The sequence below is a fragment of the Cavia porcellus genome, unplaced genomic scaffold (genome assembly GCF_034190915.1).
Source record: "Cavia porcellus strain 051 isolate PalLab524CR breed Dunkin Hartley unplaced genomic scaffold, mCavPor4.1 scaffold_16, whole genome shotgun sequence".
Lineage (NCBI taxonomy): Eukaryota > Metazoa > Chordata > Mammalia > Rodentia > Caviidae > Cavia > Cavia porcellus.
Window position 1 is genome coordinate 19,782,440 of NW_026947499.1, and position 18,602 is coordinate 19,801,041.

The 18,602-nt window shown below is 43.9% G+C and overlaps 1 protein-coding gene across 4 annotated transcripts in view; it reads left to right on the forward strand.

The window, feature by feature from the left end:
• The window catches only part of Cabin1 (calcineurin binding protein 1), a 153,438-nt gene that overhangs the window by 37,410 nt on the left and 97,426 nt on the right, over positions 1–18,602 (forward strand). For all 4 annotated transcript variants that reach the window (XM_063225858.1, XM_063225856.1, XM_063225859.1 and 1 more), the window contains 8 exons: positions 519–736; positions 1,909–1,987; positions 2,589–2,776; positions 4,105–4,257; positions 5,626–5,820; positions 9,453–9,695; positions 10,380–10,536; positions 14,792–14,907. In XM_063225858.1, coding sequence (XP_063081928.1) covers positions 519–736; positions 1,909–1,987; positions 2,589–2,776; positions 4,105–4,257; positions 5,626–5,820; positions 9,453–9,695; positions 10,380–10,536; positions 14,792–14,907 — 1,349 coding nt within the window. The remainder of the gene's footprint in view (positions 1–518; positions 737–1,908; positions 1,988–2,588; positions 2,777–4,104; positions 4,258–5,625; positions 5,821–9,452; positions 9,696–10,379; positions 10,537–14,791; positions 14,908–18,602) is intronic.

The following is an 18,602-nucleotide window of genomic DNA, read 5'->3' on the forward strand; positions in this document are numbered from 1 at the left end:
TGTTGGGAATAATTTTTCCCATGATCATGTAACCTGCCTGGGCTTTGTTTAGGAACAAAGAGTCCGGCATATTTTTTAAATGTTGGTCAAGAAGCTGCCTGGATTTGCCTTTGGCCTAAGCCCTGTATCAGCTGGGTCTGCTGAGGTGGACAGGCTCATTCTTGCTGTGCAACCTGAAGGCTGTCTGTTTCAGGCTGAATTAAGAGGTGTGGCTTTCCAAGTGGAATGTATATGACCACCAATGTTTGGTGTGCCTTGTGCATTAGATGCTGTGCTTTGTGTTTTGCGTGCATGATCTCATTCGGGGCACGTGGCAGCACAGAGACGGCCATTTTAATATCCACTGTAGACATGGCAATCTTAGGTACTGAATTCTGGCAGTATGACCTTAACACTGCAGTGATTATCTGAACTGAATGGTGGAGGAAGAAACCCGAGTCTCCTCTTCCAAAGAGAGCAGGTGACCAGGAAGCGAAGTCAATTTTATCCAAGTCAGGTTGTTTTCCCTCCCTGGGCAGAGAAGCAGGATGTGCACAAATTCCTACTGGAAAACTTGACCAACGGGGGCATCCTGGAGCTGATGATGCGCTACCTGAAGGGAATGGGCAACAAGTTCCTGCTGAGGTGGCCACCGGGCCTGGCAGAGGTTGTGCTCAGCGTCTACCATAGCTGGAGGAGGCACAGCACCAGCCTGCCCAACCCATTGCTGAGAGACTGCAGCAACAAGCACATCAAGGTTGGGAGCCTCTCTTAAGCCAGCGTCGGTGTGGGCCCAGGGAATAGTGACAGGGATCTTTCATGTCGTCAGGCTGATTATTTCGCCCCCTTGCTGCATCTACTTATGAGTCTGGAATGTAGAACACTGAAGGGTTTGAAGCAGGAGGAGTAGGACTTGGTTTGTGCCCAGAAAAACCCTTAGTGGTTGAGTGGAGAATGTACTGCAGGGTGATAGTGGATGCAGGGGCCCATGGAAGCTGATGCAAGCTGTGTGACAGTGTTCGATGCTGGCAGTGTTGAATAGGGGTAAGGTGGATGTGGATGTGAGAGATGCAAATCATGGGATGGGCTTCTAGTGTTATTCATCAAGATGGTTAAGAGTTTTCTAGGAGAGGCTTAGGGAAGGGAGCATTTAGCTGTGTTGAAGGTGTGAGAATGTTACTCATCTTTTTTTAAATAGGTTGGAATACAGAACTGCAGAGGTTAATTAGGGTGTTTAAGGATGGAGAAGTGGGGCGTCAGCGCTTTGCCTCCCAGGCTCCTTTGTGAGCTGTTTCCCAGAGCTCAAGGAAACACATGATGCTTAGGTCCTTCCTCCTACTGGAGATGGAATCCAGGTGTGGAGGTGGGAGCATGGGAAGCTATCATGGCCTGTCAGGTGGTCTTTATGGCTGTGAGTCATGTTATAGTTGTGCTTCCTGGTAGTTCTTTCCACTCAGCCCTGCTTGCACTGGGGACAAGGTGGAGTAGCAGGAGCCAAGGCTTTGGTTGCCAGGCAAACCAGGAGATCGTTTCCTACTTTTGCCTTCTAGCAGTTGCCTCCTTATCACGGAGGCTCAGCTTCCTCGAGGGTCCTGTGCATGATACACTCCCACGCTGGGAGCGCTGCAGTGTGGATGTAGCATCTGGCCTGGCACATGGCAAGTGACAGGGCTGCCTTTCACATGGGATGGTTTCTCAGGATTCTGAGGGCGGGTCTCCTCCCCCTCCCAAGTCTTATCCTGCTGCAGATCCATGTGCCTCTTTTCATGTCCTGCAAGTATCTACTGATTATCACTTATGAAATGGACAGTAGATAGAAGGAAGAATAATGCTTTATTAAAATGTAAATTTTAGTATATCTTTTCTCCCCCAGTGCTTTGGCAAATCTCTATAACTTTGTGCCTGACTTTTCCCACGCCTGTCCCATAGGACATGATGCTGATGTCTCTTTCCTGCATGGAGCTCCAGCTGGACCAGTGGCTGCTAACCAAAGGCAGAAGCTCTGCAGGTAGGTGGCTTTGTGTTCTGTGGTGAAGTAATGTTGTAACTCTGTCAGGCTGGAGGAAGCTAAATCAGAAGCACTGAGACATGTATTTTGGACTTAATGTCTGTAGCAGCTATATTTCCCAAGTTGGTTTGTTAGAATCTCAGGCAAGTTCCAAGATCCTAGAGAAATTTCTTGGATACTCACTCAAGTGGTTAATAGTAGCTGATTCCCCAGAGGGAGCTACTTGACTGCCTTTGCTGTTACTCAGGATTAAAGGAATCTGGATCTCAGTTTTGGGGTGACTACTCAGTGCTTTTTGTCTCCTCAGTAATTTTTCAGATGATTTAGATCATTCTGACTTTTCAGCTACCTCCTGGCAGAATGCACATGTGCTCAAAGTTCAGTCTGTAAAGTTCCCCCCTCTTCCCAGGTTCTCTGCTTCTCTGCCTGATTCATCTGATCTCAGTTGCTTGCTATTCAAGGGGCTCTAAGGCTCCAAAGAGCTCAGGGTGTCCGTGGAGACTGAGGGTTGATGTGGTGAGGGTGGAGAGTAACCTATGGGGAGCAGAAGGACATTTTGATGCTGCATATGAAGGTAACTTGTTGGCCTGATAATTTTCAGTGTCTCCTCGGAGTTGCCCCACTGGTGTGGTGAATGGCAGGTTTGGTCCTGACTTCCCAGGGACCCACTGCCTGGGTGACCTCCTGCAGCTGTCATTTGCTTCATCCCAGCGTGACCTGTTTGAGGATGACTGGCTGGAATTTGTGGTCCGTGTTTACTGGCTGAAGGCTCGTTTCTTGGCACTGCAGGTTGGTTTATTGTCAGCAACTTGAGGAGCATGCCCTGGTAGCTGACAGGGAGTATAGTAAATTGGTTCTTCTAAGGACATGTGTGTCAGTGCATATATGCATGCATAGAACCTACCCATGCCCTGGGCTTGACATGGGCATGGGATGTGGTACTGAATTGTCAGCATGTCAGAAATCTAAACCTGGCTCCTTGACTGTAAAGGCACAGAGCTCTGGATACTCTGATAGACTTCTACTCAAGATTGCCCTGCTTAACCCTTTATTTAAGTTTCCTGAGAGAGCTCAAGCAAGTAGATGAACTGAAGAAGCATAGCTTTCTAGGAGGGAATTGTACACATAGTTTGTGAGAGTTCTAGGAAAACTTCTGGAAAGACCAGGATATGTTGGCTGTTAGCCCACACCTAGCAGTGTATGGCATCTGGTACTATGTGGTAGCGTGAACCCAAGATGGCCAGGCTTTCAGCAGCAGCATTTCTGTCTGAGGACAGTAACACCATTGAAGGAATATCAGTTCTAGAATTAGGTCAGTCCTAGGATCTAATCCTGGATACTTGGCCTTATTCAGGAATCTTTAGTGTTCTTACCTTAACGTAGGGTTAGTAGTGCTTCCCTTCACAGAGTTTGGGTGTGGATCACTCATTCATCCACACAACAAAAATATGTTGAGCTTCAGGTATGGGGCCATGACCATTTTGGGGGGGATATAGAAGTAACTGAATTAAAACCTAGTCTACCGGACACTCACAGTGTAGTCAGATCAGAAACATAACGACCTTGCACAGTACAGTTAGTGTCCTGCCTTTTTCCCCTTAGTTTTCTTTCTCTCTGTCTGTCTCCTTTTTTCTTTTGTTTGTACTGTCTCTTTTAATTCCTTTTTTAAAAATTTGCACTCTTTCTGTCTCCTTTTTTCTTTTGTTTGCACTGTCTCTTTTAATTCCTTTTTAAAAAATGTGCTGGGTATGGTGGTGCAAGCCTGTAATCCCAGCACTCAGGAGGCTGAGGCAGGAGGATTGCCATGAGTTCAAGGCCAGCCTGATCTGTAGAGTGAAACCCTATCTCAAAAATACAAAAAAAAAAAAAAAAAAAAAAAATATATATATATATATATATATATATATATATATTTATATATGTACATGAATTTTACAGTGATCTTGGGGAGTAGGTTCATGTGCATAATGCAGCGTGTTTCTTCTTTTAATGCCTTTCCCTCCCTGCTCCCTCCCTCCTCCTCTAGTAGTTCCCCCTTTACCCTTGTCCTTCTTGTTGCTGTTATCTTAGTTCATCTCTATGGCGTATGATACTGACTTTTTATTTCTTGGGACTAGGGAGACATGGAGCAGGCCCTGGAGAACTATGACATCTGCACAGAAATGCTCCAGAGCTCTGCCACAATCCAGGCAGAAGCAGGAACCGAGCAAAGGGATATTATCATCCGACTGCCCAACCTCCACAATGACTCTGTTGTTTCCCTAGAAGAGGTGAGTGGAGTTTTTAATGTTTTGTTTTATTTTGATCAAAGGTTTATTCTAAATGGGCCTCGTTAGACGAGGCCTGACTTGCAACAGAGGAGTGAGAGAGCTGTCCATGTGCTGAGCAAGGCTCCTGTAGGGAAGGCAGGAGAGGGCGCACTAGGCCCCCAGCCTTCTCTGATGGCATTCTCCTCTGATGGAAAACTTGTCTGAGTGGCAGGCTGGAAGCTTCCAGTAGCGGTGGCTTTTGCTCATCTCTTTCAATTTTTTTGTGGTAGCAGCCTTAGGAGAACTGAATGGAAATGTTAGCTAATGCAGACCTGTGCTGATCTGGCCCCAGGCCCGGAATAACAGTGCACAGCATACACGTCAGGCTTTATTCTCTGGCACTGTACTCGTTGTACAGCCTCAGCCCTGCCACGTCTGTCATGCAACTGCATTGGCAGACAGTAGCCTTTAGTCACTTTGAGGTTTGTTTCAGGGCATGTCTAGGTGTGGGGCCCTGCTATTTGTGTATGCACCGTGTCATGTGCTATGTGGAGAAAAAGTTCTGTGTGTCAGTAATGTATGCCAACCTCTGGCCCCAGTCTGTTGGTCTCTGGCAGAGTGACACTGTGGTTCCATAAGTCTGGTTTGCTGAACTATAACTAGGAGGCTGTCTGTCTATTTTGGCAAAAGCTGTTCTGGAACCCCTCTGCTTCTGCAGTGGTTTTTAGGTTTGAGTGTTCATTTTTTAAAGATTGAAATACCTATGCTTTAATATAAACACTAAAAACTGTATATATTTTGGGCACCGGGAATCAAACTCAGGACCTCATGCTTGCCAGGCAGGCCCTGTGCCACTAAGCTATATTCACAGTTAATTTCTGTCTTTCTCTTTCTTTTTTTCTTTCTTCCTTTCTTTCTTTCTTTTTTTCTTTCTTTCTTTCTTCCTTCCTTCCTTCCTTCCTTCCTTTCTTCTTCTTCTTCTTCTTCTTCTTCTTCTTCTTCTTCTTCTTTTTCTTCTTCTTCTTCTTCTTCTTCTTCTCTCTGTCTCTCTCTCTCTCTCTCTCTCTCTCTCTCTTTCTCTTTTTTGGTCTTTTTGAGAAAAGGTTTCCCTATGCAGTTTAGACTGGCCTTGAACTCACTTTGTAGCTTAGGTTAACTTGAACTTGTGGCAATCCTCTTGCCTCAGCCTCCCAAGTAAGGGATTATAGGCATATGCCACCTGGCACATGTACATTTTGGTGAAAGAGGAGTCTTAATATTTTTGGGCTGGTGGGTGGAGGGAAGTTAATTTTGTCTTCTTCATCTGTATGGAATAAATGCAGGCATTAGCCAGGTTTAGGAGGGCATGAGGGGTTTTCTCTCAAGGCAGCATGTGTGGACCTTTTGCAGATTGATAAGAACCTAAAGTCGCTGGAACGCTGCCAGTCCCTGGAGGAGATTCAGCGGCTGTACGAGGCAGGTGACTACAAAGCTGTTGTGCACCTGCTCCGCCCCACTTTGTGTACCAGTGGGTTTGACCAGGCCAAACACCTGGAGTTTATGACTTCCATTCCTGAGAGGCCAGCCCAGCTGCTTCTGCTGCAGGTGTGTGCTCCCTTGTCCGTGTCCCTTAGCCCGGCTCATGCCTTCTTAGCTTATGTGTGTTTGTTCTATAGAGGCTGTGAGGATAGCCTTTGAGAACACGTACGTAGATGAGTGGGAGTCTAAACCAACAACTCAGCCTCTGGAAGGATTCTAGACAGACCAGCTGGTCAAGATTAGGGGAACAGTAGATCCTGGGAGTGCAGGTTCTGGGGGTTTGTGTGGCTCAAGAGGAGCCCCACATTGGAGTCTGCACTTCTGCATGGCCGGGAAGGAAAGAAAAACATTAAGATGTTATCCATTCATCTACTTATTTGTTCCTCCATTTTTATTTATTTTTAACAACTAGTAAATAGATGAAATGTAGATGAAATATGTGAGCAGTGTGGAGAATCAAGATAAAATAAAAGGGTGTAGTGATACACACCTGTAATTCTGGCACTCTGAAAGGGGAGGCAGGATGATTGCAAATTCAAGTCCAGTCTGGGCAATTTAGCAATTTAAGTGTTGAGACCAGTCTCAGAATAAAAAATATACCCCCTCCCCCAAAATGAGATGAGGTTGTAACTTACTATGAAGGCCTTTGGTTCAGTCCCTTGTAAAACACACACACACACACACACACACACACACACACACACACGCACACACAGAATCATATACAACAACATAGTTGAAGATAAAAGAACACCATCTAAGCAGCAACTGTAGCTGAGGGAGTCAGACTAGAGATCAGGGAATGAAATGTATTTGACCTTAGTTATTGTGTCAGACTGTGGACTGGTGGTATGGGAAGGACTGTTGAATGTACCGGGGTGGGGTTATATGTATGGTTAGGGAGAACGAGAAGAGGGGTTAGTCCTTGCTATCTCTGTGAGGTGGCCCCAACACTCAGACATTGTCTTGCCCTGTAGTTGTCATCGGCTACTGGATAAGCAGGGAGCCCCACTGATGGGGAAGGAAGTACTCTTTGGATGAGCAGCACACAGCACTAAGGGCCTGGGCCACATGCTGTGGAAGTCCCAATTTTTGTGAATAAGTTACTCTCTGTTATTGTTCAGTATTTCTAGTTACTTTTCTCTCATTGCTGGGACAGAATACCTGAAACTCAGAGTTGAAGAGGGAAAGGTTTATTTATCTCAGAGTTAGTGGAGGTTTCAGTCCATAATCAGCTGACTCTTAAGACAGGGTGGCATGGCAGAGGATTAGGGGCTACCAACCATTCATGGCTGAAGAAGACAGCAAAAGTAACAGGAGCAAAGAGGAGAGGAGCAAGCCTCTTTCCCTCCTTTGTGTTGTACGCGGGCTAGCTGCCCTAGAGTGGGTGTAGCATTCACACTACCAGTCTCAGCACTAGACTATGAAGCAATCACAAACTCTAGATTCACCCCCCTCCAAAAAAGGCCTCCCCACACATACTGTGTGAGACTTTTTATATGTTACAGATAGTAATCTTTTTCTTATCAGATCTTGCAAATAGTTTTTGCCAGTGTGACATCTGCTCTTAAATTTTGACTTTCATTTATCTTTTAATCTGTTTGCTTTTATGAGCAAAAGCAAAAATTCTCCCCCCTCCAACTGGAAATCAGATCCAGAGCCTGTAATACTGAGCACGTACTCTACCAATGATCTGTATCCTCAGCCCTGAAATTTTATTTTGGGATGTCTTTTAATGTTTTCATGTGTTTATGGTTTTGTTCATTGTGGTTTTGCTTATTATGCTCAAGCAGCCTGGAAAAATACTTGTGTACTTATTACATACATGTCTTGAGCTCCCCCAGGGTGATTGGCACTGGAGGAAAGGAAGGCCACTCTGATGAAACCTATGTTTCATAGGGGAGGCAAGCAGGAGACACAAAAGCAGAGAAAAAAGGCACATTTGATCTGATTTTCTTCTAGCGGCATTTGTGTTTTGCATTTATCTTGTTTCCTCTTGTGTCTCTGGAGTGGTGGGGCATCCTCCCTTCTAGGTATGTGAAAGCTATCTCCCAATTTAGACAAGTCATCTTGTATATCCTTCTATAAGGATGTAATTTTCTTCCTGTTGAGTCAATTCTTAAGCCTTAATATTTTTGGGATGCTATTTTGAGAAGGACCTTTTTGTTGTTGTTGTTACTGTATTTTTAAAATTGTATATTTCTTGTTTTTTAGGAACTATGTTGGGTTTTGCCTGTTTATTTTAAACCTAGCTGCTTTACTCAATTCCCATTATTTATCATTGTTTTCTTTTTGTTTGGATAGATGATTATACTGCCCACAGTCAGGGATAATTCGTTCTCCATGTGGTTGGCAGCTATTCTTCTGGGTTTTAGTTTTTCTGGTCTAGAGCCCTGGGGATTGTGTTATAGTAGAGCACTGCTGGCAGATCTTTGTCTTGTGTCTGATTTTCACAGCAGTGCTTCTGCAGCTTAAGGCCAGTAGTCTTTGTCTGCCTTTATGTGTTTAGTGCTTTGACCAGGAGGAATCCGCTCAGATTTGGACTCCACAGCTACATTCTATAGGCGGCTCCCACATCAATGGCCTCTTGCTCGTGGGTGCTGACTTCTAAAGAAACAGAATCCATTTTCCTGGTAATTAGGGCTGATAAATCAGAGGAGGTTTTGATCTGTTTTCAGACATTGCAGCACGTTCTAAAGGCAGGTTATTTCTGCTTTCACACCTGTTAGTGTCATCACAGAAAATGGCAGCTGCACATGTCAAGCCAGGCAGGAGCTACTGCTGGGCCTGGGCTGTAGGGAGGTCAGAGCCCAGTGGGGCACCAGGCAGCGGGTGCTTCCTGCTGGTCTAGCAAGCGGCCCACCTGATCTGTGAATTCATAGCCAAGCTGTTTCTCCATGCACAGCCAGTTATCAAAGAGTCTAAGATCCCACATGTTTAAATGGAACGTACTTTTATAATCTAGTCACCTCCCTTCCCCATGTTGCAAAAAATGATGGCTTCCAAAGAGGAGATTCTAAATAGAGGTAACCACTGTGTGTGGTATTCTGGGAGCTCTTCCATGTGCCCATCAGCTCATTATATTCATATTACTTCTGGCGGGATGGCATATACCTGAAGCTGAGAAGGACTCAGCACTTCGGCCCCACCTTGGCCTGGGGGAGGAGATGGCTCACAAACGATGACTTTAGTGCTGCCTGGCCAATGCCCTTGCTGTGGCCTTGCTTCAGACCTACCTCTCCTGAGACAATTTTTTCCTGGCATCCTGCCCCTGCCCTGCTCCACAGCCCCCTCCACAGCCCTGGCACTGGAGAGATGTGGTAACTTGGGGGACAGCTGATGGATGTTAGAGTTCCATAGTCTCACCGTGGCCACTTGCCATCTCTGTGGCCTCTTTCCCAGGGTCCAGGCTTATAAATGGGAAGATGAGGTACAGAGGCGAAATGCCTAAGAGCCCCCAGGAGATAGCATGCCATGCTGACTTTGTACATAGGTGACCATCTGCTCTCCAGAATTCTGCAAGACTGTATGGGGGTCTATGCTTCACTGGGGGAGCTTTTTTTCCTGTCTGCCTGTTTATCTATGTATCTTTTTTCCCATTCCCTGTCTTTTTACCTCAGCTATCCCCATCTCAGATCTGACATTTGTGTGTGCTGAGCTCACAGTGTACCTATCTGCTTGCTGCTTCTTGTGCTCAGGACTCCTTGCTCCGGTTGAAGGACCACCAGCAGTGTTTTGAATGCTCTGAGATATCTCTGAATGAGGCTGTCCAGCAGATGGTGAACTCCAGTGAAGCTGCAGCCAAGGAGGAGTGGGTGGCTACAGTAACCCAGCTGCTGCTGGGTATTGAGCAGACACTCTCTGCAGACAACAGTGGCAGTATCTTGAAGGAATCATCCTCTACTACTGGCCTTGTCCGGCTCACCAATAACCTCATTCAGGTAACCCCTGGCTCCTCACCCTGCCCTGCCCCAGCAGGTGAGTGGCTGTGTTTTACTCAACACCCAAACGGGACAAGGTATGAGGAAAGAGGACAGGCCTGTAGGCAGGGGTTCCTGATAGTGGTCCAGAATGGTTACAGCCAAGGAAGTGGAAATGGAGGGGAGAGGCAGAAGGATTAGTGCACCCTTCCTTGTCCTGCCATAGTTCTTTTGAGTTCAGTTTTGTCTGCCCCATTCCTTCTCTGTGATTTCTTTTTTTTTTTTTTGGTATCGGGGATCAAACTCTTGACCCAGTGCTTGCCAGGCAGGCGCTTATACCACTGAGCTGAATCCCCAGCCCTCCTCTGTGATTTCTAATTCCTGTATTTGTTCTTATTACAGCAGCTGACAGACCCTTAGCTCACTTATAGTTCGCCCAATTGCTGTCTTCTCCCAGGCTGTTCTAAATTACAGTTGCTAACCATATGTGGCATAAGGGAGATAATGTGTGACTGTCTTTGGGCACTGTGGGGCACTGTCTGATAATAAGCTGGGGTGTTGCTAGGTGAGCCTTCCCACATCAGAGCCATGGAGGTGGCAGGCAGCATGTGCCAGGTCTCCTAGAGGACACCACCATCAGAGCTCATTTCAAGAGGGCAAGGAGCAGAGCATGCCCCACTGTGACACCCCCTTATCCCCTGCCAGGTCATTGACTGCAGCATGGCTGTGCAGGAGGAACCTAAGGAGCCCCATGTCTCTTCGGTGCTGCCCTGGATCATCCTGCACAGGATCATCTGGCAGGAGGAGGACACCTTCCGATCTCTGTGCCATCAGCAGCAGCTCCAGAATCCGGTGGAGGAAGGTGTGCTGGTAGCAGGTTTGGTGGGGTGGGCCTGATCCACATGTTCTTGCCCTTGGCCTCTGCCTCAAGGCTTGAGCTCTACTCAGGCACTGTAAGCAGGCCTAGGGTTCACTATGACAGGATTTCACATACGCTTGACAGAAGCAGAGGTGTTTCTTCCCTCAGTAGGTTCAGTGTGCGGTGGGCTCAGAAGGTGTGGGCCTGTCACATGTACATCTGGTGCTGGTAGCAGCCTGGAGGGAATGATGGCAAGGTAAGGCTATCAAAAAGTGCTTTAAAGTGCCTTGTATGCTGACTCCTCCAGTCCCCGTGGCCGCCTGAGACATGGGAAGCCAAGGGCAGTGTGAAGCCGACACAGGCTGCACATCCTGACTGTCTTCTTGGTTCACATAATGTGTTTTTTTTTTCTCTGTCCATACTGGAAATACAAGACACCTTCCTCGGTGGTTGTTCCAAGGACAAAATGAAGTAACAAAGGCAAGAAGCACCACAGCAAGTTAGAACTCAGAATGTGGTGGATGCTAAGTGATGAACAGCCATCAGGGCAGGGTGGGCCTGGGACTCTTAATGAAGGGACCCTTACTTGAACTGTGGCCAGGGCAGTGGTAGAAAAAAAGCACTGAACTGAAGAAATTATGTTACAACAATAAACACTTAAAGCAGACATTGCCTGTGAACCTGCCAACTATGGTACAGTTGTAATAATAAACATATTTATGCATTTATTCAGCTAACTCAGAAATGAATTTGTTGGGGAATTTTCCTCAATGTAGTTTATAAAACAAAAAAAGTAAAAAAGAAAGGAAAGTTACTCCAGCTTCCTAGAGAACTTGTGATTTGTCTGCTATTAGCTGTATCTATAATTTTGTTGATTCCTCAGGTATTTCTTAGCTGCCCAGAGTACATTAAGCATCTTAGTAAGACCTTCTGGCCTTGACAGTTCATGGTGGGGGAGACGGATAAGATTTCTGACAGTGCCAGGCCAGTGAGACTGACTTGAGAGGAGGGCACCTGAGGCTGCGCCACTGGGGTGATGGTTGGGCTGAGGACCCGGGGAAGAGCAGAAGCAGAGCGTGCTGGGGAGATGGAGCCTGGTGGGCAGGGACTCAGAGCCTCAGGTCCAGCAGGATCTCTGGGGCATGGGGATTGGATGTGGGAGCTTTTGGACTCTGTAGTAGGTAGTGGTTCCTGTTTTGCTCCGTAGGCTTTTCTTTGTAATGCTGAAATAAGGTGCATCTAGTGCTGAGCTGACCACCTGCCGAGTCCTTAGGAGAATTTCAGTATTGCTTTCTTACAGGTCGTGGTGTGGTAACACCTCATGCACACCTTTTGTTTCTGCTCAATTGGTTTTCTTAGCGTGAATTTTTGAGAGTGAACATTCTTAGAGCTCTTGACAAACAGTACCTAATTGCTTTCCAAAAGGATTTTCATAGTGAAGAGCTTATAAGATTTACAGATATTACTATTTTTCTTGATTTGCCTTTCTCTCAAAATTAGTTATGCATACAAAATATAGGTCTAAAAATTGCCAGGAAAGAAGGGAAAAGGAAAGGTCAAATTCCTTCAACTTTGAAAAGTATGTCAAAGAGAAAGAAAAGATTCTAGTGGACCAGCTCTCGTTTCTTGTCCCCCTTTAGGCAAGCCAAGAGAAAACAATGCTGTACATTGACAAGTCCTCAGAAATATTATTAATATCTTCTCATATGTGAAGAGCAGACCAAAGGAGACAGTTCCTCATATTGCCCTGGCCCTTAGCAATAGCAAGAAGGGCTTCTGGGTCCTTCCAAGACCAGACTTAGTTGAAGGGTGAATTCAGGATAAAATACAATTCTGGCTGGGTGGTAAGTAGCTAGGTGAGAGCACTGTCACATATTGAGCTCTCTGGAAGCAGATATGGAGACATGACTTGCTAGTAATTGATAGTTACAAAAAGAAAGTTAAAAGGTAACAGCAGGATTGGGCACAAGGACAAGTTGAACTGTGATGCAGGCCTGGCAGAGCCTTGGCCATCTGGCAGGGAGCTTGGAATGGACAGTTTTCCATCAGAGCTGTTCTGCCATGTTGGCCAGGGAGAACAGCTGAGGTGGCCAGGCTTTTATACTCCGGTTCTACTCAGTCACTGGTTGTGGACATCCATGGGCGGTGCTGACCTCAGGTAAGGTGAGTTCTGTAGCACAGCAGACACTGAAGGAACTGACAGCTGCAGGTAGCAAGTCCTGCTCTTAGAGTGTTTGTGTGTGTGTGTGTGTGTGTGTGTGTGTGTGTGTGTGTATGTGTGTGTGTGTGTGCGCAGGGGGGTGGTGGTGGGTGGTATCCACAGGAGATACAAAAAAATGAGGGGGGCAGTGGCAAAAAGAAAACATTGACTATAGCATGCAGAAATCTAAGACAAAACAAAATGAGAAAAACCACAGATCAATTTAGTCTGGAAGAAAACACACACAAAGGAAGAGAGGCAGAGTGCCTATAAATGGTTTGCACAAGAAACTAACTTATTTAAAAATTTGATAAACAGAATGAAATGAAAGGGAGATTGTATAACTGAGGGAAAATCCTGTAAACCATCTGACTGTTATAAACCCAAACAACAAGGAGCAGAATGAATGTGACTGAAACAAATGAGTGGTACAGTTAACACGTCACAGCACTGGAGGGAAGACAAGAGCTGGAGGACAGAGATGGTGCAGTGTATGGACAAGTGGTGCCCACGATGGAAGGACTCCAGCATTGAAACAGGAGTAATTGTGCCCATGTCAAATATAGAACAATATCTGTGAATAGTAAACAGAAGAAAAAAGCAGATTGCACATACATAGTCGATACCAAAAGAAATTGATATGCAGCAGTCTATATCAAACACAGCCTGACTAAGCATCTACTTTAAGGATAAAGTTTATTTAAGTTTCTAAATTGAACAAGCAGTTTATCTTTATGGCACAATAAAATGAGACTCATTTCAGATTTCTCCTTAGCAACATTTCATGCAGTTGGAGTGATGTAAGTCTATCTAGTTCTCAAGGAAAGAAAGAAAAAAAGTGGCCTTAGATATCTAGTAAAACTCTTTGTAATTGTGGTGGTAACAGACATTTACAAACAAGAACTCTGGCTGCCATGAACAATTCTTAAAAATGCTTTTGGAATAGGAAGTCAGTGTGAGAAGGGCAAAGCCATGGGAAGAGAGTTACGATGAACACCTAATCCATTTAAAATGAGAGTTCAGAGAAAGCAGTCAGGCTAATTATGGTTATGGAAAAGAACAGAAATGCTATAAATCTGGAATCTCTACAAATAATGTATGCAGCAAAACTGAGAGATAAGGAGAAAGGAAGTTTTACAAACCTACTCACTGATTTTGTATAGTAGTCATTTGATGTCTTTAAAAATAGAAACTCAGGGCTGGGGATTTAGCTCAGCAGCATAAGCACCTGCCTTGCAAGCAGGTGATCGTGAGTTCGATCCCCAGTACTGATAAAAAGTAAAAAAAAAAAAAATTTTTTTTAAAAATAGAAACTGAAAGTTCTGTTAAAAACTGGGATGTTTTGAACTTCTTAATGATTATCTGACTTTTTAAATACAGTGCTTACACTTTTTTGACAGTCTGAACAATAATAAAAAGTGTAAAACAAATTTCATGAAAGAAACTTATTTTTACCTTGTATGGTTCTGTCTGGTAATTTCTCTTCTGATATATTTTGTTTTAATCAACTAAAAATACTAGTTAGAAGCAAGTAATAAATTATGGCCCAAAATTTCAAAAATTCTGAAGATTTTTAAGAAACGAACAATAGTTTAGTGATAAACACAAGCTTAACTGATATTTAGTAGTTCTTTTTTCCTGTTTTCCTTTTCTTCTGTAGTTTCAAGTATACCAAAATACAGGGGTTTTTAGGAAATGGTATGTAGTGTGGGTTCCATTTTTATAAATTATTTGTGCCTCTGTAAAAACACCTCATATTCACAGAAAGGTGGTTTGAGTGACATTCACGTGATACTAGTAGTGGTTCTCTGGAGGCTAGTATTTTCGTGAATGAAACATTCCTTATTTATACTTGCCTGTATGATTTGAATCGGTTGTTAATACTCATATTTTACTAAAGCCAGCCAAGTCATTATTTATTTAAAAACAGATAAAAGGAACTGAAGAAAAACATTTGGCTATATTGGAAAGGAAAAGCCCAAGAAGAGTGGCCTGAGCCTTGTAGCCCTCACGGAGGTACGTGTGTTCTGCTAACTCTGTTGGTCTGGCCTTCCCTAGGGATGTCAGAAGCACCGATGCTCCCATCCTCCCTCATGCTGCTCAACACAGCCCATGAGTACTTGGGCAGGAGGTCCTGGTGCTGCAACTCAGACGGGGCTCTGCTGCGATTTTATGTGAGTGATTTCCCCTGGGCCAGGGCTGCTAGTTCAGGCTTGGGGTGGCTCAGGGATGGCAAAGGCAGACAGAGCCACGTTAGCTCCTCTGGGCTTGCATGGCTCATACTATGTATATATAACCATTTGCCAGAAAATCTGAACTTGGTTTCTGTGTTCAAATTAAAAAGAGGAAAGGTTTATATTGATTCATGGTTCAGAGGTTTCAATCTATGGTCATTTGACCTCATTGTTTTTAGGCCTGGAACAAGACAGAGTATCATGGCGAGGAGGGTACATAATGGAGGAAACTTGCCTATTTACCTTATTGTGACCAAAAACAGCCAGGAAAGCCTAGAGACTTTTATCTCCTAAAAGTTTCACCACCTCCTTATCGTGTCATGACCTGGGGACTAAATCTTCATCACATGGGCCTTTGGGGAACCTTCAAAATCCAAAATATAGTAGTACCTTTGCACCACTGAGATTGAAGAGCTTCTTCTTTAGCAGATAGATACTAAGTTAGTACTGAGTCTGTTATTAGTTGGGCACAGAACCAGGCCTTAATAGTAATTTTAAAAGTAATAATCACATTTACTGTCACCACCAACTTCTATTGAGTCCTGTTTGCCAAGTGCTATCATTATACCAGGTCATAATTGCTTAATCAATAGCTTTTATTACATTCATTCAGCCAGTAAATGTTTAATGAGCACAAACAGGTTTCCTTAAATTTGCCAACTGTGATTCATTGGTATTGACTCCTTGAACTTACTAGGACTAAGCAGCATGAACCCTCTCCTGAAAGCTGTCAAGTGGGAGACCAAGCTGTTCTAGATAATTTACAGAGTACCAGAGGGAAAGACCTCTAATTCAGCTTCTAATGTCTGTTAATAAAGTTTTTTTGGGACATAGCCATGCTTGTTCATTTATATATGAACTATGGTTGCATTTGCAATACAGCAGCAAAGTCTAGACACTGTGTCAATCTATATAGCCCTCAAAGGCTTTCTCTGGCCTTTAGAAGTTTGTTGTTCTGCTCTCTTTCCTGTAAACATACAATCTTTACAGCTGTATCCTCCCTTCTCTGTCCGTTGCCTTCTCCATATCTCTTTTCACCTTCTAGCATACCATATGTTTATTATGTTTATTGTATATTTCTTCTCCACTGAAGTGTACTTCTGAGAGAGGGGGATTTTTGTTAGTTTGGTCCATTGCTGGATCCAACTACCTAGTATAACACATGGCACAGAATAGGTGCTTAATAAGTGTGGATTGAAGGGGATTAAGCCTATATGCAGTATATTTATATATGGCCTGACAGTTTGCAAAAACACTCACATGGACACTTGGTGAGGAAACCCTTCTAACCTGCAGCTAGTTAGTGTCGGAGGCGGGTTCCAGCCCCACTGACAGATGCTGGAGTGTCTGTCCCCACCAGTAAGCTCCATAAGTCCCCTGGGTTCTCACTCTGGGTCAGCTCTGTGGTTCAGGACCATTTTTTTAAAAGAGTTATATTAGGTGGAGTCTGTGTTGCTTCTTGCTTCCTTCTGCCATGCATGGAGTATAGGGCTGCTGTCTACTTGTATTAGGTTACCTCCACAAAGGCAGACCCCATTATTCAGTTGGAAGAATGAGGTAGCACCTTCTTAGGGTGGCTTTGGATGGGAGTGGGGCTGTGTAGAAAAAGCAGGTTGAAGGGACCAGTAGATCGTCCTGTTTCTAGTTTGTCTTAGCCTGTGTCTCTCGGTGGAGCATGAATTCCAGCAGACAGTACTAGTTGAGTGTAAGAGGGTATAAGTGTGTTTCATGTATAGTTCCTAACGTTCCTACCCAGGGCCCAACCTGGAATTCCTTCTGTCCCCCACCTCCATAACTCTGCCTGCTACACTCTCCCCCAGGTCCTGCATGACTGGCTTTTCCTTTCCTTTTTGCCTTTCCCAAGGGACCTGCCTTGGTCCCTCCACTCTATCCTATCTACTGTGGGTACCCTATTTGTTTTTGTGTTGCATATCCGTCCCGCCAGATGGCATCTCTGAGGCAAAGACCTTTTCAGTTTACTGTCTGAAGCATCCATAGGGGTGTGACATAGACTTTTGCCCAGCTGAATGAATATATAGCAACTCATTCATTTATCCAGAAGTGCTGGCTGAGCATTCATCATTCTGGGTGCCGTGAAGCTTATGAAGGTAAATACTTTCTTACTGTCTCTTCTGTTGTCCCAGGTGCATGGTCTATAGATAAAGGATGATGTCTTGGGGCTGGGGATTTAGCTCAGCGGCATAAGCGCCTGCCTTGCAAGCAGGCAGTCGTGAGTTCGATCCCTGGTATTGATTAAAAAAAAAAAAGGATGATGTCTTTAAAATGATTTGGCATTAGGGATACCTTTCGTGTATATTGTTTACTCTTCTTCAGTAAAGTGTTCTCTGAGAGAAATCTTCTCAGGTCTTGCTCCTGTTTAAAATTTTTCTGTATTTTATTCTACCACTAAGCTATGTCCTTAGTTTTGTTTTGTTTTGTTTTTAATTTTGTGGCAGGGTATTGCTAAGTCATCTGGTTGTCAGGCTGGATTTAAAACTTCTGATTCCCCTCCCGAAGTGCTGGGGTACAGGTGTGTGCCACAACATCTAGCAGCTGGGTTGAAGAATTCGAATATATTCATCCACACAGCTCAAATAACTCCTGTCCTGTGGGGCTTATACTGCTTTTTGTTTGTTTGGTTTTTTAAGACAGGGCATTGCTATACAGTCCAGGGAGGTCTTGAATTCACTGTGTAGCCTAGTCTGGTCTCAAACTCCTGGTGATCATCTTGCCTCAGCCTGCCAAGTGTTGGGATCACAAGCATGCACCACCATACCTGGTTATACTGACCTGTATGGTTCTTTCTTTACACTTCATTCCACGTGCTACTACACAGGTTGTATGTGTTACCAATCTGCTGTATTTAGTGATAATTTGTCTGCTAATAATAGAAAGTGACAGGAAGTATAGCATAGTTTTCATTACATTCTTTCCTTGTATTAAAGTTGATGTGTGTCCTTTTATCCAGGTTTTTATACTTACTGCATATCTGCATATTTGTGAACAATATTCCAACAGATCTTTTCAGTTTATTGTTTGAGGCATCCATAGGGGTGTGAGTAGTACCTCGTATAGACCTTTGCCCAGCTGAGATGGGTTTTTAAATTTTTCATATAAAATATACAGTATGTAACCTCTTGCAGCTTGCTTTTGCTCATTTTAATTCACAGGTATATCCACATTGAAACAAGTAGTCTGGTTTATGGTTTTAATTGCTTTATAGGATTCTATTGTATATATGAATGATTTTAAGATTTTTAGCTTGGAAAATTCCAAACATAAGGTAAAATAGTATTGTCATTCCTATATATTGAGCACTGATAAATCATTTTTTTTGACAAATCATTATTAACTTACAATGATGCTACTTCCCCACTTACCCCATCCCACATTATTTTCAAGCAAATCCTAGACATTGCATTATTTTGTTTGTAAATATTTCCTTATTTATTTATTTAAGGAGAAAAAGAAAAAAACAAAAAGGGTACAAGTAATACAAAATTTAAAAAATAGACAGTAAAAATCACTAGTTAATAGATTACATATTCTAATCTTAGAAATAGTTGTTCAAGTTACAAAATTGAAGCATATAAAGTGGACTTTCAAACAGTGAGACTGCAAACAGTTTTGTTCAA